The following is a 26,581-nucleotide window of genomic DNA, read 5'->3' on the forward strand; positions in this document are numbered from 1 at the left end:
AACTAGAAAACTGGTAGGCAATTTGAAAGCTATCAAAGTTGTTGAAAACTTTGATATCCCCAGCATTTGTGGCTTTGTTTTCTATCCCCTTTAGTATGTGAAATAAATAAGAAAGTTGTCGTTTCAGTGAATTTGATAACATCTTTCATGATATTGCATTTCCATACTTGGTAGCCCATAAATAACTTATTCATGTAAAATAATGGGAAACAGAAGATAGATAAATGACAAGAAACAAGAAATTGGGAGATTAATGTCCTTTTTAATAAATATCTACAATATCCGAATCCTTTTCTTTCAATGTTGGCTTCCTCTTCGGTCCGCCTTTAACAAAGCAAATCTAGAGTTTGCTGGTTGCTATGCTACTCTATTCACAGAAAATAACATGAAAAAATCGCTAATTGGCAAGAAACTAGTCAACTGAAGTATCACATGATGTACAATATTTTACATCCTTCCACCTTCATTTCATAGCCTTCAGTGTCATCTCTGTTTTTTATTGATAGCAGCTCACATGCAATTCACTAAAACAGCCGGCGAAGAGTTCGAAGATTTTCCGTGTAAAATGTTTGAAAACTAGCTCAGAGCTTAGGCTCCCTGAAGCCATCGTTAAATTGGGTCAGTACGTAATATCACCACAATTTAGCGCTTGACAAGGAATATGCTTTTCCTTGTGCACCTAAAATGATTTTAAGGAAAGTCATGGGCATCGAACGAATCTTTTCGGTGGATTATCTGTTCGTAACCGTCTCACTCCAGAAAATTCAGATGTAACTGTGATGTAGAACTAAGGATTTCTCTGGTGAAATGCCCCCTCAAACTTTCGTGATATTGACAAGTTACTTCCTTTTGTTTTACAGTTAGATGTTACAAAGATTTCGTTCATAAAATTTTCAGTCAATTCGTGTTTCTGACATTTGGATACAAACAATCGTGTAAAAAATAGCATTTTAACTCACTCCACGGCCCTTCCGTTCGGTGGCCCAAACATTCGACTGAAGAATTATTTGGCGCTATTTCGAGCAGTAGAAGAGAGCAACTTCAAACTCTTATTTTTGCATTGGTTTAATTTTCAGGCTTTTTTCTTTTTTGTTTGTTTGTTTGGGGGTTTTTTTACGCTACAGAAAGGACATTAAAACTGAAGCATTATGCACTTGCTTGTCACAACAAGTGAAAGATGGATACGATGTTGTAGGTCTTTTGCCTATGGGACTTTTCAGCAGTCGGAAAGCTTTGTAGTTTTTCTCCATTTTGCTAGCACAAGTTATCGAATATGGCAGTAATTTAACCCTAAAAAATTTAACCGGCTAGTGTTTTACGATACATCTAAAATCCCCACTTAATAAAATTAGTCTTGGGCGGTACAAGGGTAGTTGGCCTTGCAGCGCATGTCGATCGATATGTTTCACTTGCGAAATTGTAAACAGGCGTCGCATGGGGTAACGATCAATTCATTATTCAAATTTATAAAATACCGGACAAAACAAAATCGTAGTAGCTTTGTTTTGAATTGCCATAGCTGAGGATTTCATCCACAGACTAAAAGTAACGTTACAACCACCTTATACAGCATAATGAACATCACCTTTGAAAAGCCGGTTCAGTACCTTTCATTTCAATGGTCACACTTTAGTCTTCCATCCCGACACTCAAACGTTACAACCACCTTGTACAGAATAATGAACAGCACCACCGGAAAGCATTGCTCTGTAGCTTTCATTTGAATGGTCACAACGTTTAGTATTTCATCCACAGACTCAAAAGTCACAACCACCTTGTACAGCATAATAGACAGCACCACCGGAAAGCATTGCTCTGCAGCTTTCATTTCAATGGTCACACTTTCGTATTTCATCCACAGACTCAAAAGTCACAATCACCTTGTACAGCATAATAAACAGCACCACCGGAAATCATTGCTCTGTAGCTTTCACTTGAATGGTCACACTTTAGTATTTCATCCACAGACTCAAACGTTACAACCACCTCGTACAGCATAATAAACCGAGCGCCACAGGAAAGTACTGTTCAGTAGAGCCTTCATTTGAAGATGTTTAACTTTAGGATTTCATCCACCGACTCAAAAGAAACAACCACGTTACACAGCGTGATAAACAGTTAGATGTTTCTCAAAGCGGAAAAAATTAGGGGCAGCCCAACGGTTCATTTTGGTGAAAATCTGTTAAGATGGCCTACATAGACTCACAAAGTGGGATTTTGCCGTTAAAAAAGAAAATCTCTCGTTTTCTTTAGCGTTTTGTAATAAAAAACATAAGGAACATGCGAAAACAAAGTTAATTCCTTTGGTCTTCGAAGGGACGAAAAACGTTGAAACAAGCTAAAGCCGGTTGGATTTCAGGATAGCCAAACGCAACAACACATAGATGCAGAGGATAGGGAGCTTTCCCTGAAAAAATTTTCTGCGACTTAAATATTCATCCGAGGGAACAGGTCAAACCGTGTTAGTGTGCACAAATATCGCTTTTAAAGGACCAAAAACAATCATGAAATTCTTAAATAAACATTTACGTTGAAACAGGTTATCATAACAACCGCAACTGTTACAACCTAATAATCAAAGGGGTGCAATTAAAATGGCTTTCGCTTGAACGACTCTTGAACGAGAGCAATCATAATTGAAGGTACAGTCTTAAAAACAAAAAGTAAGACAATTATTTTAAGTTAATACTTTTGGATTGCTTTTGACATCCTCCATGCCACTATTTTTTTTCCGCTTTGCACGTTCGAGAACGATAAAAGAAAGGCAACACAAAGACTCATCCTAAAGTAAGATATCAATGAACTTCAGCGCTGGTAAAATCACTCATTAGTAGTATTATCAGGTTGTTTCATCTCATATATGCCTTCGGATTATGAGCAACTGAGTGAAGATGACTGACCCATTGAGTAGATAATTCGCACGAAGCCCTGTTTCTTAATGGTTCTCTTTCCTCTTGTTTTGTAACCTCTTTCTGGAGTTATTTGGAAAGCTTTTACCTTGTCCTAAACTTTGCAAAATATTTCCGGGAAAGCGGTTTTGTGCGTGGATCGTGTTTGAGATATCAGTGCTATTTTGAACTGCATGAAAAACTCTGTATACAGTCACTTAGTAATACTTAGGTCATACCAGAGTTAATTGAGAGACTGGTTATGAAACCTTGTCATGTTCAAAGTTGATAACAATGGTGCTGCAATTTAGGTTGGAAGGGCCGCGACCGTGTGCAATCCTTTGTTTTAACGTTCACACTACAGCTGAATATTTTAACAGGAACGTTTCTATTGGCCAGTTGCTCCAACACATTTCAAAATCTATTGTGGTTTGTGCACGATCAAGGCCAAAAATGTTAACAAAAACATATAACAAAGAAACTTGTTTAGCTTCATAACCATTCTGCTATATTAACTTTGGTCATACACAGTTAGTAGAAACAAACTTAGTGGTCGCCGACGAGATATTTTAAATCCGACAATGTTTGGCTTAAAAACAAACTCAAGAAGATGGTCGCTTAAGAAACTACTCGTTCAGAAGAGTGGTCAATCAGAGATTCTAAAGTAATAGTGGTTTTAGTGGTTTAAGTAGGTTTTCTCAAATTTGAAGGGAGTTTTATGCACCTGAATAGAAAACGGCTTAAGACGTCACTACTGACCCAGTCATTCCGAACAAAATATACCGAGGAAGTTGAAACGGATTGGGGGCTTTTCCTTTCTTGAGTGGACTTTGACTTCCTCGAAATCCGCTTTGCGATGGTTCACTGAGTAGAATGCTTGAAAGGAAACCATTTACGCCGAAAACTAAAAGACAACTCTTTGATAGAAAATATAAGGGCGTCGCATGAAATATAAGGACTAGTATTCGTCAGGATATGCCAAGGATACTGAGGAAGTTGAAACGGATTGGGGGCTTTCCCTTTCTTGTGTGGACTTTGACTTCCTCGAAATCCACTTTGCGATGGTTCACTGAGTGGAATGCTTGAAAGGAAACCATTGACGCCGAAAAATAAAACACAAATGTCTTTTATGGAAAAAATAAGGGCGTCGCATGATGTACAAGGACTAGTATTCGTCAGGGTATGCCAAGAGAATATCATGATATTATACCATAACTTTTATTTATACACGATGGGGTTTAAGGCAAAAGCTTGTGGAGTCGTGTTACAAATTAAAAAATAAGATTGTAATACAAATATACTTATATTTAACAATTATCCCGCGAAATCGCGCCTAATATCGCCTTATATAAGCCCACGAGACATGATAGGCCGAGTTGGCTAAAATCAGGGGATATTTCGCAAGATTGAGCAGGATAATTGTTTTATTGCGGTGCATTTAAAGTCTCTTAAAAGCGGTGCATTTAAGGTCTCTTATTTTAGGACTCTTAAAACCAGTGCAGTGCGTTTAAGGACTCTTAAAAGCGGTGCATTTAAGCAGCCTTAAAAGGGGTGCGTTTTTGGAGCTATAAGGGCATTTCCAAACATGAATATATATAGGGTGGTTTGTTGGCACTGATTTATATCGTGTAGTTTTTGGTTATGTTACTGGTCATGTTTATATAAGGGTCTGTGCCCTGTACAGTGATAACAAAGCACAGTTTTTATTGCAGAAAAGCTGGACACGATTTTCTGAGGTCGATACTTGTTTAAACCGCTCTGCCATTTTTTCCCCGATACACAAAATTACTTATATGGCAGGATATCTGTTGTTTACGGACGACGAATTTTGAATTGCACCATGAAAATATTTGGGTAGAGTCACAATGTGTTGAATAATACTGATCATTCATCGACGTCCTTGTCGTCAGTATATGTCTCCCTGTACGTGATGCATACGAACGTATTATACAACCTTACATTGCCGTGTTATAAATGGCCTTCTAATAGCGGATAGGAAAAGCCCTGTGTACTTTTTGTAATTCAATTATCGTCTGAGTGACAAAGAGCAGTTTGTTTCACTTATCCCTCTAAACAAAGAGGGTGGCAATTCTAGCAGTTAAGGACCACCTGGTTAAACAAGGAAACTACTCGCAAAAATACTGTTTTTCTAATGCGAAGAAAGAACATTTTTTTGGAAGTAGTGTTTGCGTCCGCAAACAACAATATTTTCATTCCACCATGCATGTTTCCAAGAACCCAAAGTGGCTCAAGTGGAAAATTTTGTTTGATAACAATATTTCGGGTTCAGAAAAGTTCAATTATCTGTTGTTTGCGTTCTACTTTCTGTGCTCTCATCAAAACAACGAAATTTAAAAACGTATTAAGTTATTTCTACGTCGTGTTATTGAACATCGCGAGGGCGCCAACGATTTCCGGGAAGACATTTATGAAGGCCTATTGTTGTAACCTTAGCTGAAGAAAAACAAACTTGTGTCATAGAATGATCGTTAACTTAGAATCGAGTTTACGGCAGACGGAAAACGTGAGATTCAGGTTTATGTTTCTTAAAAAAATAAGTACTCAGACGAGAATAGTGCCAACGAAAAACTTCTAGATTTTACTAAGAAGCGCTAAAATTGAAGGTAAGGTAAAATTGGTCACGTGGTCAGTCATTTCTGCCGTTTGACGTTTGCCGTAAACGTAATTCTAAATGTCTTCGACTAGCTTCAAGTTTACGTCATTGGAGAAGATGCATCGTGGTGACCATTTCCTTCAATTTTTGGCGAAAATAGTTTCCGTTTCAGCTTGGATAGATGGGTATTCAACTGAACTACCGCAAAGTGGATATCGAAGACATCAAAGGACATTATTTCACTCAAAAAAATAAAAAGCCCCCACACCGTTTCGACGCCCTGTCTGTCTAGAACTGACTGATTCATAACACCTTAAACAGTGTTTTAAATGTGCAGAAATTCTGTGGTGAAAAAATTCTAGTACCCCAGAGTCTCTCAAAGGCGACCAACCGCTGGCCAAAAAGCCTGAGCCTGAATACGAGATTGTAGCTGTGTAGGAGCAAATAAAGGATTTGGTTTGAAACTGAACTAGTTTTCATCCGTCACCAACGTGGTCTTACAACCACCCCCCGTATGTAACCCTAGGGTGGTCACAAATGAATAGCCTTTTGGTTTTAAGAAAACTTTGTAACTTAAAATAAACTGAATATTACATAACCTAGCCCCTTTTGAACCCTTTCGCCTACCAAGTCAAGCGCGTGATTCTTGTTTCGGTGTGTATTACACCGTAAAAGGCAGCTTTTAAGTTTGTTGCTGAGTAGCTTTATTTTACTACGATGTACCTACAGACGAAATCCTCAAATGTGACCATTCGAAGGAAAGCTATTTAAGTGTTTAATACCTTCCTCTGGCTATGTTTATTATGTTCATCAAGGTGATTCTGCTGGCCCATTTAAGCCGGTAAATGAAACCGAGATCGGTGACCATTCGAAGTACTCAAATGACGATAATTGATCAGTACTTTCACGTAGTGTTCCGGGCCGTTTACGTATTCCTATATGTTAAATTTATTTGGTTAATGGAAGGATTGAAACGAGTGCTTCCTCGATCGAGAGGAAAAAGAGGTAAAATAATCGATGACCTTGGAGTTGACGGAACCTGGCGATCCACGCGCCTGATTTACTGTTTGTTCCGAAATTAGTTGGTCATCGCTATCACTCCGTCTATATATTTTATTTAACAGTGAAACCCCGCCTTACGACCACCTCGTTGATACAACCACCTCTCTATTACGACCACTTTTATGTGCCCCGAACGAATTGAACGTCCATTCATTTCCTCAGTTTTACAACCTCGTTAATCCGACCACATCGTTCATTATTACCACCACATTATTACGGCTCGAAGGTGGTCGTATCAACAGGATTCCGCTGTACCCTTAAGATTCGTGTATGGAAGCAAGTGCTCGCTTCTCCGAACTTATTTTCGAAAACTAGAGATCATATTACTGGTATCTTACCAAAAGATCATTCGAAATAAAGTGGAACCTGTGTTAAGCGGCAACATATCAAGCGGTCATTCTCTATTAAAGGGAACCTCTACTCTAACAACAAATTGCCGCTAAATTGTTGGAAATAATATCTAAATTCTAATTTTAGTTTGAAAAGTAGAAGTGTGCTAAGAGTTAGATATGATTATCGCCAATTTTCGCTTTTAAATTTCCCGCGCGTTGCTATTTTGGATTTTATGACGTCATACGGTTGCCGCTATTGTCAGTAAGCAGAATTTTTTTTGTGTGAAACAACAGAGCAACCGTATTACGTGATGAAATCCAACATGGTGGCGTCCGGGAAATTTAAAAGCGAAAATAGGCGATAATCAAATCCTGATTTGTCTGACACAGAGCTATCAGTATTTCCAAGTTTCCAACGAAATTTGAAATTAGATTGTATTTTCAACAATTTAACGTTAATACATTTCAAGTTTCCTTTCGAGCAATTAGCTGTCAAAATCCAGAAAAATTACTTCCCTAATTACTGTAATTTTGATCTCTATTAAGCGGTCGCGGTCACCCTTCAATAAGTCCCAACGAGTTGTTTCTATTGTCTTGACCTGTTTTAAACTGTCACTTTGTAAAAGGAAATCACTCAAATATAGTAACGAATAGCCTCCCTGGTAATTTAATTTCTAACAACTTGAAATACTGACTGTACGATCTTGGGGTTACTGTTTTATTAGTCCGTTTTTTTTTTACTATGTTTTCCGTTGTCATACCATTTTATCGCTGTCGTTCTTAACTATTTGTAAGTGATTCTGTGAGCGCTTAAAATGTGCATTCATTAACTGTGCATTAAGTTACCAAATGTGAACAAAATGTTGTTTTTTTTATTGTTTGACATGAGTTCTGTAGAGCGTGTATTAAATGGTCACTTAGCCATTCCCCGACGGTGACCGCTTAATACAGGTTCGACTGTTTGTATTATCAACTTCCCCAAGTGTCTTTCGTTAGATCTTGTATGCTCTCTGCTTTTTCTCAGAAAGTTAACCTCGCATGACATAGCTCAGAGACCGGATGCCCTTATGCTGTGTTATCGCTTAAGCATGACAGACCCCTCTGACAACTATTAATAATATTCCAAACTGTGGTACAGTAAATGAACATTAACTCTAAAAATGATTTACCGCACAGGAACTCAGAAGGAGCGCATTTACGCAAAACCATACAGAAACAAATACCCCCAAAATATCCATTAAAGCATCCGGTGACATAAATGATAAAATTAGCGGAAGACACTTGGCGGGATCCGTCGTTTCCCTAAGGCCGTTCTTCCTTCAGTTTTCAAATCACACGAAAACGAAAATCCAAACTGGCGACAACATGTCTACCGAATGTTTACCATCGATCCGTAGCAATAATGCGCCGAGAACAGCCTAAGGCAATGTCGTGAACCCATACCTCATCGGGAAATCACTTGCGCTCCTTTTCATGTTTGAGATAACTTTTAATTTATAGAGATTTCAAAAGAAGACCTCCACACTTACCATAAATTAAGATGCTACCTAGTGAGTTGAGAAAAATAATTAATTTTTTGTTTATGACGTCCTTGGAGGTAAATGCCACAATTCAGTCAAAGTAGCAGATAAATAAGCTTTTCTAACGAGGTTCAAGCTAGATTACAAGGTGAAGATTGTGGTCGTCCAAAACTCGTCCCAAAGGCACATTTTAAGGTAAGCGACTCTCAAGTACTGGCATTCAGTTTAATAATTTACTTGAATCGTGCTTATTTATCTCGTAAAAAAATGGAGGTGTCTTTTTATTCACTCCGGTACTGCACCCGATAACAAATACCATGAAGATGTTGGACAAATTTAAAAACAATCAGTGGATTGTCAAAGATCTTACAAGAACATTTCTGACCCTGGGCGAAGCTTTGAACAAAGTTAGTTGGCCAATCACGCATCGCTTGGTTTTTACTTTTGACTCTGCATAGAACAGAAAATGTCAACATTCAAACAAAATAGATATCAAGTAATCGTTTTCTGCGGTATAGTTTGCTATTACTGGGGCCTTTTGCGGAGCCTCGGGATAAAACTCTTACTCTTAGTCAAATGAAAACTCAGAATCAGTGTTTGCTGGCTTTTATTTTTTCAAGTGGAAAATTTAGACAGTTTATTGGGCTTTAGTCTCGAGGCATTCATGGTTCATGGAGGTAACGATATCAATGTACCATTTTCCCCATCGGCTTTATTAAAATGCCTAGACGAATACATCTGCCACATCTCTCCTTTTAGCTTTGAAAACGCAACTGATCTTCAACAAAGCCAGGTTCACCCAAAGGAAAGAAACTAATAAGGTAGAAAAATTACAAAGAATGAGTTGAAATCAGGATTATCATCGTTTATCGTGACAATTTGGGCAAGACTTAATTTGGTCAACTGGGCACCGTTTCTACACTCAAGATGATGACGGTCTGTCTTAAATGAAAAGCAAAACAATGTAGAACATGATTGAATTCAACACCGTATTAATCATTTACTTGTGTTAAAAGGAAAACTGCACCGACAAGCAGCTGGCTTGCTCCTAGCTGTTACTTTGTACTTTCATGAAAAGCTGGTCAATCCAAAAAGCTCGATTAATATCTTTTTTCCTTAATCACCAAATCGTTGCCTGGGCCTATATTTTAACCTAGCCGCTAAACCCGTGGCTTTGCTCTAAATTTTAACTGACGGCATCCATCTAACGCACCTCGAGCCACTGATATCCCATGGCGTTTTAATATCAGTCGTTTACAACACGATTGCCCTCAAGCCAAGGATTGTTATTGTTATGATTGGGCCCTATTGTATACATCGCCTAAATTGTGCAAACAGAAGTCCGAAAAACCTATAGCAGGATAAAGTTTCTAACGTACGGTTTATAAATTAAGATCAGAGGCCGCCGAATTTAAAACAATAACAGACCTGTTTGTTTTCTACAAAATGTGGTAGGTAATCGTAGGTCGTATAAAGCCTAATGCGACCTATTCGGTTTTTGGAGTAAACACATAGTAGATCTTTTGGTCATTTGGAAATGAAGCCAACGTGACGCGAAATACAGTGTTTAAATACGAAGAACCTAAAATCCCCAGCATTATATCGCTGGTAGCCTTTCACACACCTTTTTTCCACGTCGCCGTTCTGCATTCATCCCAGCTTCTTGACGAAGGAACGAACACGCCAGTAGTGCCTAGGTAGTCCCATACTCCTGACATACTATAAATTATGTATACTTATTGAGTCTTTTATGTTTACAAACAGCCTCAACAGCATCATCTCAGCAATGAAAACCAACTGCACTGAGAACAACATCACCTATCCCATCTATCTTGAAGAGCCATTTGGACTAACCATCTTCAGAATTGGATTCCAAATCACCCTCGGCATCTTTGGAATCATTGGCAATGCCTTGGTCTGTTGCACGATCATTCGAAAGCCCCACGTACTCGGACCCACAAGCCAATACCTTTTCAGTCTTGCAATCGCAGATCTCTGCGTACTGTTATTCAATTTCCCAATTGCCATTTTGAAGGAACAAGATCCGTTCAAGTGGTTCTTGGGAGAAGCAGTTTGTCTTTACCTTGCACCCGCTACAGAAACGTTCTTTGCCGCAGCTATTTTCTCCATTACCCTAGTCTCGCTGGAAAGATATGTCAACGTTACTCGGAAGGCGATTCGTGTTCGGAGGACGCGTTCTCGCAACCGAAAAAGTCTTATACTAGTGGTTGTATGGGTTGTATCTTTCATCTTATCGTCCGTACCACTCTACATGTTCCAAGCCTACGACTCATGCCATAAGACATGTTATCTTACCTGGTCACCAGCGCTCTTCTGGATCTACATGATCAGCCTCAATGTGTTGTTGTACGTCTTGCCACTCGCTATCATAATCTTCAGTTCCATAACCATCGCAAGGTTGGTCTCTAAGCGACCAAGACTAATCCTGAAAGAGGAACTCTCTAGTTGTAGTACGAGTGTAGTTCGCGGCGAAGTTCATCCGGCGCAATCCTCGAGTTTAAAAACCATGCTCCGCCAAAAAAGGAAGACATATCGAATTCTTAAACCTTTGGTCATTTTGTTTGCTGTTACCATGTTCCCTTTCACCGCATTCCGCCTGGTGTTACTCGTCTGGACTGATCTCCCTCTTAAAAGCTACTACACCATTGTAGTCACGCTAGTGGTTATTTCCACAGTGGTGAATTCTGCAGCAGACCCACTTGTCTACTGTGTTGTGAACAAAGAGTTTCGTCGGGAGGTCAAGAGCATTTTACCTTATATAAATATCCTGCGAAAGATGAACACCGTTCTTGGAAAAAGCCAAACAGATGAGTCGTTGGCAGGGACCTCCAGACAACAGACAATGCCAGTGAAGACTACAAGCGTTTAAAATCTACTGTACTGAAAGACATCAAGATCTCAGTAAACCAGAACAAAATAGTTGCTAAAGAGAATGCTCTATACAGCTGCCACAACTGAAGACATTTGCATACTAGGAGACTCGCAGAGCCGGTCATGCGGAGGAGGAAGATAAAATGGGCGAATTCGGTGTGCCAGCGAGAGCTTTCTCAGATCTTCGAGGATAAGAGAATTTGTCTAAAAAAAAGAACATACTCCATGAGAAACTGACTTTAGCCTGAACGCTCTGCGCATCTTTTTTTCCATAAATATGCTATCAAATAGGTTACGTGGAAGGTTTAGAAAAAATTTGCCTTTTAAAGATTTCGTTCCATGCGTCTTTCTTCATCTTGTGTAGACAAACAGCAAAAAAAGGAAAAGGAATTGGCTGGTTTGTTTCAAATTGATATGTATTCAAGCAACATATGATTGCAGCACGAGATATCTATAATATTCATGATATTTTTTGGCAAAATTGCGCGAAATATCCCCTGCCGTAGGCCGAGTTGGCTAAAATCAAGCGATTTTCCGCACGATAGAGCAGGACAATTGTTTTACTGTTCAACATATTGATAACAAAGCAAAAGCTCAGTTTTATTACAGAAAAGTTGGAGATCGTCTTTATTTGTCACGTTCTTTTCCCCGACATACGCAATCACGTACATCGCAGAATAACTGTTGCGAACAGAAGACGAATATTAAGTGCACCATAACCATATTTGGTCAGTGTTACAATGTGTTGATTAATAATCGTTGATAATCTACGACCGCACGTGTTGTGTCCCAGGAAAGTGAACTGAATTCATCTTCATTTTTTTTAGTAAATATTAACTAAATATCGTTGTTTTCCTATTGTAGTTATTTTGTTGTTGACTCGTTTGCGTTTTCTGTAAAGAGAAGTCAATTGTTACTTTGAACGTTATTTCAGGGGTCTTCCACACGCCCTGCATTTAGGTTACAGAAAAGATGCTAAGAACCCAGTTTTGACCATGATTGATTAAAATAATAGCGCAAATCCCAACACGACAAATTGTCATTTAGTTTCAGTTCAGTTCAGTTTATTTTTTATTTTGTTTTTGTTTTTGTTTTTGTTTTTTTTTGCTATTATTCTTGCACATCGTTACAAGATCATTAAGCTAACATAAAAATTTTGAGAATGAATTCTAACTATTAGTATACTACATCTAATGTTTAACAAATAGTCCAACACTTAATGACTAGTCTTTGAGGAAACAGTTAATTTTGAATAAAAAAAATATGGATGGTTCCCGAGACGAACATTGAGATTCTAACGAAACAAAATTAACTGGTTTCCCAAGGGACCGGTCATTAAATGATTTGTTATATAGCGACAATATTGTTACATACAGTGGAACCCCAACTTAACGAAGTACCAAGGGACTACGCAAACTGGTTCGTTATATCAAGGGTTCGTTATACCGAGGTTTTATTCCACACATTTCACTTTGGCCGGGCTGAAGAATATAAACGAGGATTTCGTTATACTAAGAGGTTCATGGTTCCACCGTAGTGACTATGAACTAACCAATGAATGCGTGCGCTTTGGAGGGAAAAACGTCAGCTATACAACAATGTTAATTGTTATTGTTAATAAATATTACGCAATTCTTAAAAAATAAAATAATTTTATAAAAACTATCTTCAGGTTCACTTTCTCTCTTGGGTTTCATTGATACGTTACCGAGCTCGAAAAACTTGTTTTATGAGCACAATGTTCCTCAACAGATGATCTGTTTGTACACTATATGAGGACTCTACATCTACTTTACATTTTTTATCATTTTATGGTAGCCAAGGAACCGTTAAGTGCTGAAAATTACCACCAAATGATAGCCAAAGGATTCGAAAAAAATTGTTATCACAAGTTCGAGAAACAGGTTCCAGGTCAGTAATGTTGAGGGTGGGGGATTACGGGGGGGGGGGGGGGGGGGTGGGGGCTAGGCACTACTTAGAAGTCTCAAGGAGCTGGTCAACCAATGCTCAAAACCCTAACTCCATCATTTTAAGATTAACATACATTAATTTTTCTTCAAAGTTTTGCATTTTTTGACAAAAATAAGAATAAAATTGTACACCTTATTTTACATCAACCTTGTTCAAAAAGTATACCGTAAAACCAACCAGCCATTTTCCTATGCACTACCATTTCGACAATGTGTGGGGAGCTTGCATTTCTCAGTGACTGAAGAGTTATACCAGAGGCCATGATTCTGCTGGCAGGTTCAAACATGAGAGACAGGTCCTTGGGTAGCAAGGGGAAAAAGGGTACACTGTAGGAACCTGGCCCTCACCTCACGTAAACAACAAAGATAAGGAAATCAGAGATCTGCATAAAAATTGTATGTAACAATTGCTAAAAATTGCAGAGGACAAGTGACAAAGGATAGGGATGGGGTATAAGATCACTCTGGCCTTGACTGTCAACACTGTGTGTTCAGGGCACAGGGAGTCATAATAATGTTGATGACGAGGATGAACTTCAATCAAACTACATTAATATACCAATTAAACCTATCAATCACAATTTACAGTGTACTTCATTCACTGTGAACATGCTCACTACACAGTCAGAGCTGACAGTGGCACAAGAGGTGTAATCCTTATTCCAAACCAGTCCTTCTATGGACCCAGCATGCATCTTCTTGCATCCAAGTCGCTCTCCACTCATGCAGTCCCAAAGTACTAATCGACCATTCTGGGTGGAGCAAAGACACCACTGTCTCACAGGATTGAGGTTCAAGTACGTCAGCGTGTACCACCCATGGATGTCTTTGGTGTCCAGTACATGGTTCAGTTGGAATGTTGTTCCATCTCTTATGTGTACTGTCCTGTCGTCAGCACAGGTGGCCAATATCAGCTGGCCATTGGTCATTTCCTTCCAGTCTACTGATGTCACAGCTGTAGAGTGACCAGTCAGGGTTTCAACCTTCTGCCCTGAAAGACACAACAAAATACAATTTACTACATTTAAAGTTAACTTCCTGTCTTTTTCATGCTGCACTTCATTAACTTCTCCCTGCACTTCATTAACTTCTCCAGGGTAGAGGTCTATGAAACCTACCTGTATGCAGTGTAGCAGTTGTTTGAGAGCAGCTAATTTCATTAGCCTGGTGGGTCACAGCTAAGGAATTATTGCTTTATTTTTCTTTTTTTTTTCTTTTTTTTTTTTCTGTTAAACTAGCTATGCTAAACCAGGTGTTCTTGTGTAAATAAATAAAATAAAATAAATAAATAAAAGTTTTGTTTCTATGTTTGTTGTATTGTTGTATTGTAAGAGATGCTCCATGACCCATGTACAGGTTCTCACCCAATAGGTTACTGGGCTAATAACAGGGAGTTTAGGCAGCTACTATGGCATCCTTACTGAGAGCGTCATGGATTTAATGAGTAATCAATGGACCCGCACATGCATTATAAATTTTGGTACATTTCTTCATCATCATCAGTCAGCCAAACAAATGAATGAATGAAAAAATTCGAGGTTTTGTAAAATTACAAATCAAACCACTCACCACTGACAGCTTTCCATACCACAGCTGTCTGATCCTCAGATGCTGTCACTATCATGGAACTACAGGGACTCCAACACACACTCCAGATCTCAGCTGCCATCTCTTGCTCTTCCTTCTTGATAAAATGCGCTCTAAAATTAAGCAGCTCCTCTGGCTCTGATGAGTTGACTTGTGGAAATTTATAGACACATAAATTTCCAGTGCCCAAACCAATAGCTAGATTGGTGAGATCATGTGACCAGGCCATTGTCATGATACTGCCAACGCAGGTCAAAGCAGTATGTGGGTGGGAATCTTTACCAGGAAGCCATCTTAGAAGTTCACCATCCAAGGATCCAATGAAAGCATAGCCATTGTTCCAAGTCAGGCATCTTATGGAAGCCTCATACTTTGTCCTGAAGGTAGGATCACTTTCACCCCCTTTCCAAACAAAGACATTCCCAGTAAAGTCTCCTGCCACCACTAGATTTGAATCATTCACCGCAACACCACATCCAGTGACTTCAAGAAATTTAATGGTTTTGCACACTTCAAGACTATTTGGAAATTTCTGCTCTGGATTGTTGTAATTAAGGGTGATGTAATGAAGCGACATGATGCCTCCCACCCATAACTCTTTACCAAGTACTGCCCAGTTTAGGTGAATAATGGAATTTGTCGGGCCACCACCAACTTCATGGACAAGCTCACCACTGGGTGTCCACCATGAGAAATTTCCAGACAGGTAGGACACAGTGAGTAGATAGTCGCCATGCCAGATGGCTACCTGCGCAGAACCTGTGGCCTGGAATACTGACGTGACCATAAGATCATGCTCGTTAAGGAGAAGAAACAAGCCACCCTGGAATCCCACAGCAAAGATACCATTGTGGCATGATGAAAGGCACATCAAAGATGACTTTGAGTCCCCTAGTGGGTCTAAAGTTTGTGATTTCAAAAATGTGCCACCTTCAGAGTACAAATGAGCCTCACTAAAGTTATTATGGTGTCTTTGCAGGAGAGCAATTACGTTCTTCTCGGGCGTAAAAATCACCATATCGTAGTAGTCTTTCTGCTCCACATATGTAGAGCTACTTGGGTTGCCCTCCTTCTTAGGAAGATTGTCCATAGCATTGTCTGGAAGTTTCTTAGGAGTTTGAGGGGCGGCCACAATCCACTTCTCTTGAATTTCCCACTTTTCATCACACTTAAAAAGATCATACACAATCACAACTGAATCTTCTCCACCACAGAGTAAAACTCGGTTCCCTTCCGAACACCAATCGGCAAAATGAATCTCTCCGATCCTTGCCTTCGTATTTACAAGCAGTTCCCAGGTTGAACTCCAAAGTTTTATTTCTCCACTGTAACAAGCAGTAACCACAATGTTCAGACGGGAGTTATGAAGCATTACGGTGATCAGATCGCTGTGAGCTTGAAAGGAGAACTTTCTCTTTCTTGTTTCGATATCCCAGCAAACTACAAGAGCCCCAAGAGGTGCAAAATAGGATGTCCGGTCTTTTGGGTTGAGGAAACTTGATGGAAAGCCGGCACATTGCCGAAGAGAACTAACTCCCCAGGAAAAATCCACCGTGAAACCAAAGCTATCTTTTGTGTTAGTACCTCGAGATTGGGACAAAGATTTATCCATATTTGAAGAAAGACTGCTGTTGGATTCAAGACTGCACGGTCATGATTTTGGCTTTCGGTTCATGTACGAGTCATAAAATGTGACCCCAAAGATCGCGTTGCATTGTGGTGTAGCTTCCTTGATTTCTATAGCAACGGTTTAGCTTTTGTGTCCGCCATCTTTAATCGTTCAGAAAGTAAATATCAACCGCTTTGAAAATGGTAAAATTACACTTGAAACAGGGAGATGAAAGCTTATTCCTTTACGAGACAACTTGTCAAGCCGAGCTGTCGGAGCTTATACCACAAATAGTCAAAATTCAGAATGGCAGACTGAAAATAGAGCGGTTGTCCTACGGTAAGTTGTATAATTTTTTTGCAAGTTTTGAAAGTAAAATGTGCTGGTATACGATGGACTCCCACTTTTTCGAACACTCGAAGGAAACCAAAAGTCGTTCGAGAAAGTGTGAATTCGAGATAGGCAGGACATTCGTGTAAACATCACCCAAGGGAATTAAATGGGTATCTGCTTGAGTTACATTGTTCGTAGCGAAGTCCAATGCGCCAATGTAACGCTTTGTGTATGTCTTTTGATCACTTGCTGAGCTTTAAGAAATAATCTAAACGTTGAACAGCGTTTTAATCAACATCCATTACGCTTACGGTCAGTGTAAAATGCAGACTGCAGACTGGGGGTAAAATGCAGACTAGGGGTAAAATGCAGACTGAACACTGCAGACCAGGGGTAAAATGCAGACTAAAGTAAATTAAATTTTGTTCGGTTGGGCAGGTTGTACCCCGGAAAGTATTCATTCATTTTAAACCGTGAGAACTGTTTTCATTTTCTACGATTTTTTCGCAAGCGCTTAATTCCTTTCTCGTTATCTGCACAACAGAAATCTTTTCATATTTGAATTCTACATTTACTCAGCTTTCTATAGAGACAAAAATGAGCTCGATAGGACATATATTTACCGAGATACGAATTTTTGAGTTTTCTGTACTCGGTTTGTTTACAACGTAATCACTACACGGCGGACGGTAGTAAAATGCATCCATCCGTGCACTTTAAAATTCACCGATATATTTCGAAAGCACAAAGTCAAATGCATTTTTTTTTTCAAAACTAAAACATTTAAATATCTTGTTGAGCGTTTTTTCTCTTTATTTCGAAGCGAATTCATGGAGAAATAATTTTTGAAAGTATTGGAAGAAGTAGGGCGCGGTCCCCAAAAGTCACGTAATGAAATCCTAAGTTTTTTTTGCAAGCCTCAAATTCCTTTTTCGCTAACAACGCTACATGTATCTTTTTGGAATTCTACACTTACTTATTGACTTTCTAATTACAGACCAAAATCACTTCGAGTGTTTTACAGTCAACCCAGGTCACGCGTGAACGATATCTTTGAAATTTGAACGGAGTTTTGAAATTTACATGTCAGTTTTCAATTCTTTACATTGCAAAATTGAATATTTCAAGAATAACAATTGTTTAAATATCTTGTTGAGCGTTTTTTCTCTTTATTTCGAAGCGAATTCATGGAGAAATAATTTTTGAAAGTATTGGAAGAAGTAGGGCGCGGTCCCCAAAAGTCACGTAATGAAATCCTAAGTTTTTTTTGCAAGCCTCAAATTCCTTTTTCGCTAACAACGCTACATGTATCTTTTTGGAATTCTACACTTACTTATTGACTTTCTAATTACAGACCAAAATCACTTCGAGTGTTTTACAGTCAACCCAGGTCACGCGTGAACGATATCTTTGAAATTTGAACGGAGTTTTGAAATTTACATGTCAGTTTTCAATTCTTTACATTGCAAAATTGAATATTTCAAGAATAACAATTGTTTAAATATCTTGTTGAGCGTTTTTTCTCTTTATTTCGAAGCGAATTCATGGAGAAATAATTTTTGAAAGTATTGGAAGAAGTAGGGCGCGGTCCCCAAAAGTCACGTAATGAAATCCTAAGTTTTTTTTGCAAGCCTCAAATTCCTTTTTCGCTAACAACGCTACATGTATCTTTTTGGAATTCTACACTTACTTATTGACTTTCTAATTACAGACCAAAATCACTTCGAGTGTTTTACAGTCAACCCAGGTCACGCGTGAACGATATCTTTGAAATTTGAACGGAGTTTTGAAATTTACATGTCAGTTTTCAATTCTTTACATTGCAAAATTGAATATTTCAAGAATAACAATTGTTTCCCAAGTATTTTGAATCTTTTTTTCAGTTAATGCGTCTTTTTCGGAACGACTTCCAGAGAGATGTCCAACATTTCATTCACACGTCGGACATTACAAAGAGAAATTCGAATGTTCATTTCATTCTTGGAATTACTGTTCACACGTGACCTGGATTGACTGTAACTTTAAAAATATAGTCTTTATAATTTAGTCTGCATTTTACCCCTAGTCTGCATTTTACCCCCAGTCTGCAGTCTGCAGTCTGCCTTTTACACTGAGCGATTACGCTTATGTCTTATATTGCGTAGGAAAATGTTTCAAAACAGCTATAAAATAATTTGCTTGTAAGCCTTACATGTACAGCTGTACATGGACAATTTGAGTTGTCTTACAGTGAGTATCACAACTGATAGTGGTCATGTCCTAGAAATTTATACTGTAGCAACTGTACTTTGTTTATGGAATAATAATGAACTTCTGCCCCTTGTATGTACAAATTATGTAGAGATTTTTCAATTAATTCAACCTGTAGCATTTTTACACTATGTGTTACCTGAACTTGTTAGACATGGTGGACTGGTGACAATGATAATGATATTGACAACAACCAACATTCAAGAGAATGGTCTAATGCCTTGTTTGTACAACATTTAAGCAAGCAGCTACTTGCTTATCATCCTTCCTTCTCCCCTCTCCTCTGGACCCATGTCAGATTTTGTTGCATATTGTACCCCAGTTCACAGAGCTTATTTCATAAATAAAGAAAGTTGAGAATGTTCAATGTTGGGCAGCATGTTTTGTCCACAGCAACTATCACTTCGATCATACTATTGTTACAAAACTAGTAAAGGAGCTTGGATGGGAAAGCCGAAGAGATATGTAGGAAAATCAACTGTCTCATAGTTCTGCACAAAGCCATTAACAGGGAAGTTGCAGTACCCCAGCTGACTTAATGCAAACCACTATAAGCTTATAGCTTCATTACGCTTCCTTTTCACATTTACTGATATGTACATGTAATTAACAACGATTTCTTTTCAACCTGTTTCATATGTTCTGTTTGTGTGGGTGACTAAACAGAGTTGACATAACATAAATTCAACTCAATTGCAGAAATAGAAGAGCTTGCAAAGCATGGGATAACCCTCCCACCCAACATGCAGGGCCTGGCAGAAGAACAGCTCTCTGAACTCAATCTTCATGATGAGTGGGAAGATGAATGCATCCCCCAGGGAGGTGTCACTGAGAACAAGGATCCTCTTGGAAAAAGAAATGGAAAAGGTTACATGTAGTTTTGAACTTTTTATTTCAGAATACCAGCTGTTACGTAGTTGTATATTTCTAAACTCTAAGACATGCAGGGACTCCAAAAGTGATGCAAAATTATTTTGTCTCTTTGAAGGGGCCAGACATTTAGTGTTATCAGTGAATGTCTGCAGAGCACCATTAAATTATTTGTCCATCTATAAAAGTTCATAAGGAACTTATGAAGTGTGTAAAACTCTGGTCCAAATTGCTGACAGATCAGTCAAAAACAAAATTAACTTGACTTTATCATCTTACAGTACATTGTTACAGCTCAATCCCACTGTTTCTCAGATGTCATTTAAATTTGTAGCTGTGTCTGAAGTTGTTTCACAGTGAATTCTGTCCAATCCCCGTCATTCCTTGTCACTTTGAGGGGACCAGACATTTAGTGTCCAATCCCCGTCATTCCTTGATTTATTCAGCAACAAAAGTTGAGCAGATATTTTTTATTTTTTCACCTAACAGAAAAATTCCAGTTCTTTTAACCAAGATAAATTAACTTTTGCTGATTGATGTCAAATTTTTTTATCAAATTGGTCTAATTTGTTGAGAAAATAATGTCAGCCTTTTTGGAGCATAACAGCTTCAAAATTTTGTTGATCAGTTATCATGATCATGACTGCACATCACATTATACAATAATACATTTATTTGTTGGTCCTTTGATAGATCATGGGTAAGGGCCAGTGTCAATGCATGCAGAATCTTAGTGCACTTTCCATTTTTCAGAACTGGTCAGTTAATAAATGGAACATATACTAATTATGTGAAGGATAACTTTTATCTTAGTCCTTCTAATTTCTTCAAAAAAGCACATACTATTGTCTTCAGAGTGATTCTTTTTTAAAATTATTTTTGCAGCACCTTCCCTTCAAAATGACGCATTTGATTTTCAGACCGGCCAGTTCTGGCCAATGAAAAGCATAATCCTAGTCACTATGTTCTTGTATAAATACTGTACAATTCAATAACCATGCACACCAAAAAAAGTAAACCATGTTAATCACTTGTGGCCTGAGGACAGCTTTACCTAAGTACCCACCCACAACTACATCTAAGTAGTGATGCAGTGCTTAAAGCTCATGAAAAAAGTTGTTTTTCATATTTGTGCTTTTAATACATGTGAATTGACTTCTGAATGGTATCTCTTTTAGCACCTGGTGAGAAAATGGCAGAAGTCTTAAACAGAACTCGAACAGAAGCAAAGGCTAGAGTTTCCAAGGTTAGTTATTATAACAATAGAGTTGATGTTCGCGGGCGTAAATATGTTTTTGGCCCGACTCAGGCTTATGAGTTCTGAGAAGGGCCAAAAACATATTTACGCCCAAGAACATCAACTCTATTACTATTATAATAATTTCAGAGGGCATTCACAAAAGGAATCAAAGACAGTACAGTATAAAGCGATCACGATATTTTCTGTGAACACTGCCGGAATCGCGTCGGCGTTTATTTTATTGCACAAAAGCTTTCGTTGTCACAAAAACGTAAAACGTAAAACTTTGGCAGAACACCGCAAATTAAATTTTGTCAAAAGAATCTTTGCTTCTAGTTTCAAAAAGAAAATAACAGAATTTTGTAAACAACAGTCTCTTACGACTGTTAAAATTACTTGTAACTGAGCTGGTTTCGCTCAAAGAAGACAAGTTACATTCACCTCGCCTCCGGCCGTGGAGCTACTACAGGCATTTTTACCACCATCGCCCACGAGTTTCTGTATTAAAGTCCTCTTCATCCAGCTCAGACGACTGAGAATTTGCTTCTTCGTTAGGTTTTCCATCGATTTTGTAGCTCAAAACAATCTCTTTGCAGATAGCAGCACTTCCAGTCAAACAAACAAGATTAAACGGCGCGAACAATTGAATGGCTTCCAGTTCTGATTGGCTGGCTGCGTTATTTTCTTCTTTCTTATTGGCTCAGAGCAGCGGGCTAAAATATATTTTAGCCCGCTGAATTCTCCATTTTAGCCCGCAAAATACGCCGCAATGCCCGATGAAATTATTATAATTATGGATAGTCCCATGAAATATAAAACTGACAGGAGTTGTCATACCTTTTTGAGGACTCAAAATTCATGGCTGTTAAAGCATGTAGGGTGTTAAAATTTATAATGACTGCTGTCAGTCATTACCTTACTACCTTCTAGGCTATTATACCAGATAAAAACTACATGTACAGTAGTATTTACAGAAAATATTAATTTTGGCACCTGTTGTGGTTCTGCCAATAGGTGCAAGTTTAATTTTCCTTTCATTTAGATTCCTCACTGTAACCTCAGAAAAAAAAGGAAAAGGAAAACCAATTTGGTTTTCAAATTGAAAATTTCCAAACATAAAATATGTTTCAACAAAATAATGTAAACATGTGAGTCAGTAGAAGAGTGTTAACCCCCAATTAACTCAAACTTTTCACTGCATGTACAACAGCAAAAGTCGTTTGCCCTGCTTCTGATAACCCAATTGACCTTTTATATTAAGTCCCAACACTGACTTGCATCTAAGTTCTCCTTACAATATCACCACATGAACCAACATATAGTGTACAAGTGATGAGAATAACAAAAACCATCACCAAAAGGGAAATACAAATTCTCCCAACAAGTAACTTATTAAATACATGTACATGTAGAACAGTGGGGAAAGTGAGTATACTGGTGTATGTTAGGCTAAAAGGTTTAAATTCTCTTCATCTGATTAACTGCACTGAGTTTTGTGTTTCCCTGGTACTGCAAGCTATCAAGATTCTTAATTCTGAAACATGTTTTAAAAAAAGTGTTCACTTACACGTGAAGTTGACGACAAATTGCAAAAATGTTACAGCAACAAGTCGATGCCAACATCCCCCTGACCTCTGAAGTGGTACAAGATGCCCTTGATCAGATGCGTGGAGCTGTGATGATAGTGTATCCCATGGGACTACCTCCACATGAACCAGTTAAACAAGAATTGGAAAACACTGAAGACTTGTCAGGGACACAGGTGAGGGTTGATGCTGATGGAGTGTAGTCAAACCTCTATTTTGATCCTCAGTGTGTGCACCTTAGGGAATCCATTCAAGAACACGCTTCACAGAGGTTATGTAATGTTTAAAACACGAGCAGCAGTGTTTTATCAGGATTTAAAACCAGGAGGTGCAGCCCAGTGGTTTTAGACCCTATAAAACAGTCGTGCTGCGAGTTTTTTGAACGGCTTCAAAAACATTCCTGGAAAAGCGTGTGTCAAGAGAATTCCTAACAATGATGCTTTTGTGAACGTTGGAAATTAGCATACAAGAAAAACATTAAACACCGCATGCTAATAAGGAGGAGGTTTTATCGGATATAAAACCACTGTCCGTGAGGTTTTATCGACCATTTGATAGGTCAATGGGCTTATGAATTATTAATGAGTTTTTGAAAGCTTGCTTGTTCCAAAAAAGACTGGTAGCCTTGGGCAAGAGTGAGTGCACATTCAACTATGCGATTTTGAAGGGGGGTGGGAGGGGGAGAAAACTGCAACTGAATGTGCTGACTCACACATGCTAGCCTACTCTACAAAATATATGCACTTGAGCATAATTTTTGCTTACACATGCAGTTGATTCTCCCGGGCTAAAAGTACAGTACAATATCTCTTCAAAGTTTTTGCTCAAATTAGTGGCAATATACTGCTGCTGTTTAGGATAACAGGCCCTTTCTTTTCACATAAATTAATGCAAGCACTTAGGGGTTTGGTACGTTCACCCCCTCACCCCCCCCCCCCCCCCCCAAAAAAAATATCATAGTTGAAGGTGTGCTCATTTCAAAGTGTGAGGCCTATGGGAGGTCTTTCTCTGGCCAAGGCCTGGGTATTAGTTAGTGGAAGCTGAGGTTGAATGGCAAACTTCACTTCAATTTACTGTTGAATGTAAAGTTCACTTCACTGATTTCTCATTGAGTATTGGTGATTAATCGAATGATTGCTAATTGGCTACCCATTGATTACTCATTGATGTCATTAGTCATGTCTGGTTGGTTAATGAGCTCAGTTGACAGAACAATGCACCAGTAGCCCAGAATTCATGGGTTCGAATCCTGTTCAAGATTTTTTTCATTCTTTCTTTTCGCAGTTGGTTGAGTTGCGTACATAAATGCGGCAATCTCTCATTTATTATTGATTATTTCAATGGTCATAAATCAGCACAGTTTTAAAAGTTTTTCTGGAATTTACCACATGTAGGCCTCCCTCCAAGTGTTGGATGAAAGCACTGTACAGTTATGGTGGGCTGGGAAGGAGTTACAACGAGGAAAAAAGCTTCAAGATTACATTGGTAAAAACGAGAAAACTAAAATCATCTGCAAGCTTCAAAAGGTGAGAATCATAATCATAATATAATGCAACTCAATAATTCATTTGTACACAGTCGCAATTTCAGAGGAGTTGGAAAAACTCGCTAAAATGTGAACGTGTGAAGAAATGAAAATACATTCCATTCACTGTATTTGACTGACTGACTGTCGACTATCTGACTGGCTGGCTGGCTGGCTGACTCACAGACTGACTGACTGACTGACTGACTGACTGACTGACTGACAGGCTGGCTGGCTGACTGACTGACTGACTGACTGACTGACTGACTGACTGACTGACTGACTGACTGACTGAGTCTGACTGACTGGTTGGTTGGCTGGCTGGCTGGCTGGCTGGCTGGCTGGCTGGCTGGCTGGCTGGCTGGCTGACTGACTGGCTGGCTGGCTGGCTGGACCCCTGTCAAACAAACATTTTTTGTAAACTTAAAGGTTTTGTCGTTTCCTTTAAACTTTTGACTTGCCTGCTACTATCAAGACCCTTTGGAAACTTCCTAAGTTACGTACATAACCACGATGGTCACTCACTTATTCTGTCAATTCTCTCCGCCGAAAAACGAGAGAAGAGACAGCCGGAAATACGTCTGCGTTCGCAGGCTACCCCCACCACCGAGGTGGGGTTAATTTTGTTTTAATGTTTTAATTATTGTGTTGCAGAAGGGACAAGGACCACCAGGCCGAGAACCTGTGTTCAATGAGGATCAACGGAAACAAATGATGGCTTATGCTTACAGAAAACAAGAGGAGCTCAAGGTTAGTGCCAAGGTCAAATCATAAATTGTAAACAATGCAAACGCTTGCAAAGTGTTTGTCTTATTGGGGCATATTACGCTCTTATCTTTAGTAAAATTCAAAATTTTTAGCTTAACTGTATATTATAGCCTCTGAAAATTCTCTTTGGGGAAGTGGTATTATTAATAAAGTATTATGTGTATATGTAATCCACGCATTAAGTCAGAATTTGGTTGTAAAGATTTAACATTGAAATTTATGCCATTGCTGCGTTTAACCCTTTTAAGCCCTAACAGTGATCAGCATCAAATTTCTCCTCGTGATATCAATGCTTATTCAACCCCTGAGGTCATGAGAATTAAGGATAATTATGAATACCCAAGGTAAATTTTCTAATATATTAGGGGTTAAAGGGTTAAATAGATTTTCTTATAACGCCGCCCCATATTAGTGTTAGCGATTACCATTCATTTGGCTAAAAAAAACTCAATGATGACAAGCGCGCTCGCAGTGAATTTAACTCGGCACCCGTACTAACAAAATCACCAACAGTAACATTCATTTACAGTAGGTAAACGTAGGGATGCTCGTTGAATAAGCATTCATGGACAACCGTAAACTGCCGCTTATAAGCCCCCCGGGTATAGGCCCATCTACCTGTAAACCAAAAAATACATCCGATTATAAGCCCCCCCAACCCCGATATAAGCTTGTTTGTAGTTTTAATTTTGCTCCAAATATTGACGTTTTAAATCTTCATTAAAAACCAGTAAATGAAAAATGTATTTCGATCAACACTGCTATAGCTCGTTTCGAAACAGAATTTTTATTCTGGATATACCCCCCCCCCCCCCCCATTCAAGCCCCTCCGATTTATAAGCCCATCTAAAACCCCTTACGAAGTTGTATAAGCCCAGGGCTTATAACGGCAGTTTACGGTATCAAATTGATTGCGCGTTACTGTGGGAAAGTTTACGCGTTTGAGAAGTAACCGACCGCCGGTACTCCATTATGTTTTGTCCTTACAGAAACTGGAAACAGACGAAGATGACAGTTACCTTAACTCGGGATGGGCGGATCCTCAGTCACTCAAAAGACAGTTCCATGGCGTTGGAGACGTGAAATGGAGACCATAACAATAATCTGCAAATGAACTTATACAACGTAGACGGGAAAGAATGGATGTTTGTAGCAAATGGGAAAGTCTATGCGTTTTTGTATCCAATGACAAATATCATTCTTACCTCAAGCGAAGTCATGCCAGCTTTCCTCCACGTCATAGGCCGTTTAAAAAGTCGCAAAGCGAACAAATGTAAAACGCCAACGCTACGTCAACTTTACAGGATCTTGAAAATTGAATCAGTCTGAAACATTGACAACAGACTAGCCCAATTCCACGCTGGTGCAACTTGTAGCTGACAATGAACTTTCTTTTGCACGGATCGGTCAACGTAAAAAGCCTTAGTGCTTTCCATTTGTCAGCACTGATAGGCCAGACCGGCGGGTCTGTGTCATTTTGAAGGGATGGTGCTGCAAAATCTTGAAGAATAATCACTCCGAAAATAGAAAGCGCT

The 26,581-nt window shown here is 38.8% G+C and overlaps 3 protein-coding genes across 3 annotated transcripts; 2 read left to right on the plus strand and 1 right to left on the minus strand.

Annotated features, from left to right (window-relative positions):
* The first annotated feature begins 10,009 nt into the window (after window positions 1-10,009).
* LOC146482129 (neuromedin-U receptor 1-like) lies at window positions 10,010-11,731 on the plus strand. Its single transcript, XM_085107337.1, has one exon. It carries the CDS (start codon window positions 10,167-10,169, stop codon window positions 11,304-11,306), a length of 1,140 nt encoding a protein of 379 aa, XP_084963463.1. The 5' UTR covers window positions 10,010-10,166; the 3' UTR covers window positions 11,307-11,731.
* A 1,527-nt stretch (window positions 11,732-13,258) lies between these two features.
* Window positions 13,259-16,608, minus strand: LOC146482130 (uncharacterized). Its single transcript, XM_085107415.1, has 2 exons — window positions 14,848-16,608; window positions 13,259-14,269 (listed from the first exon to the last, which is right to left on the minus strand). Exons 1-2 carry the CDS (start codon window positions 16,475-16,477, stop codon window positions 13,854-13,856), a joined length of 2,046 nt encoding a protein of 681 aa, XP_084963541.1. The 5' UTR covers window positions 16,478-16,608; the 3' UTR covers window positions 13,259-13,853.
* On the plus strand, window positions 16,603-26,548 carry LOC146482131 (cilia- and flagella-associated protein 298-like). Its single transcript, XM_085107421.1, has 7 exons — window positions 16,603-16,813; window positions 19,757-19,924; window positions 21,106-21,173; window positions 22,771-22,929; window positions 24,148-24,279; window positions 24,933-25,028; window positions 26,036-26,548. The coding sequence occupies exons 1-7, from the start codon at window positions 16,675-16,677 to the stop codon at window positions 26,141-26,143; spliced, it is 870 nt and encodes a 289-aa protein (XP_084963547.1). The 5' UTR covers window positions 16,603-16,674; the 3' UTR covers window positions 26,144-26,548.
* The last annotated feature ends 33 nt before the right edge of the window (window positions 26,549-26,581 follow it).

Source organism: Pavona decussata, unplaced genomic scaffold (assembly GCF_977016875.1).
Source record: "Pavona decussata unplaced genomic scaffold, jaPavDecu1.1 SCAFFOLD_47, whole genome shotgun sequence".
Classification (NCBI taxonomy): Eukaryota; Metazoa; Cnidaria; class Anthozoa; order Scleractinia; family Agariciidae; genus Pavona; species Pavona decussata.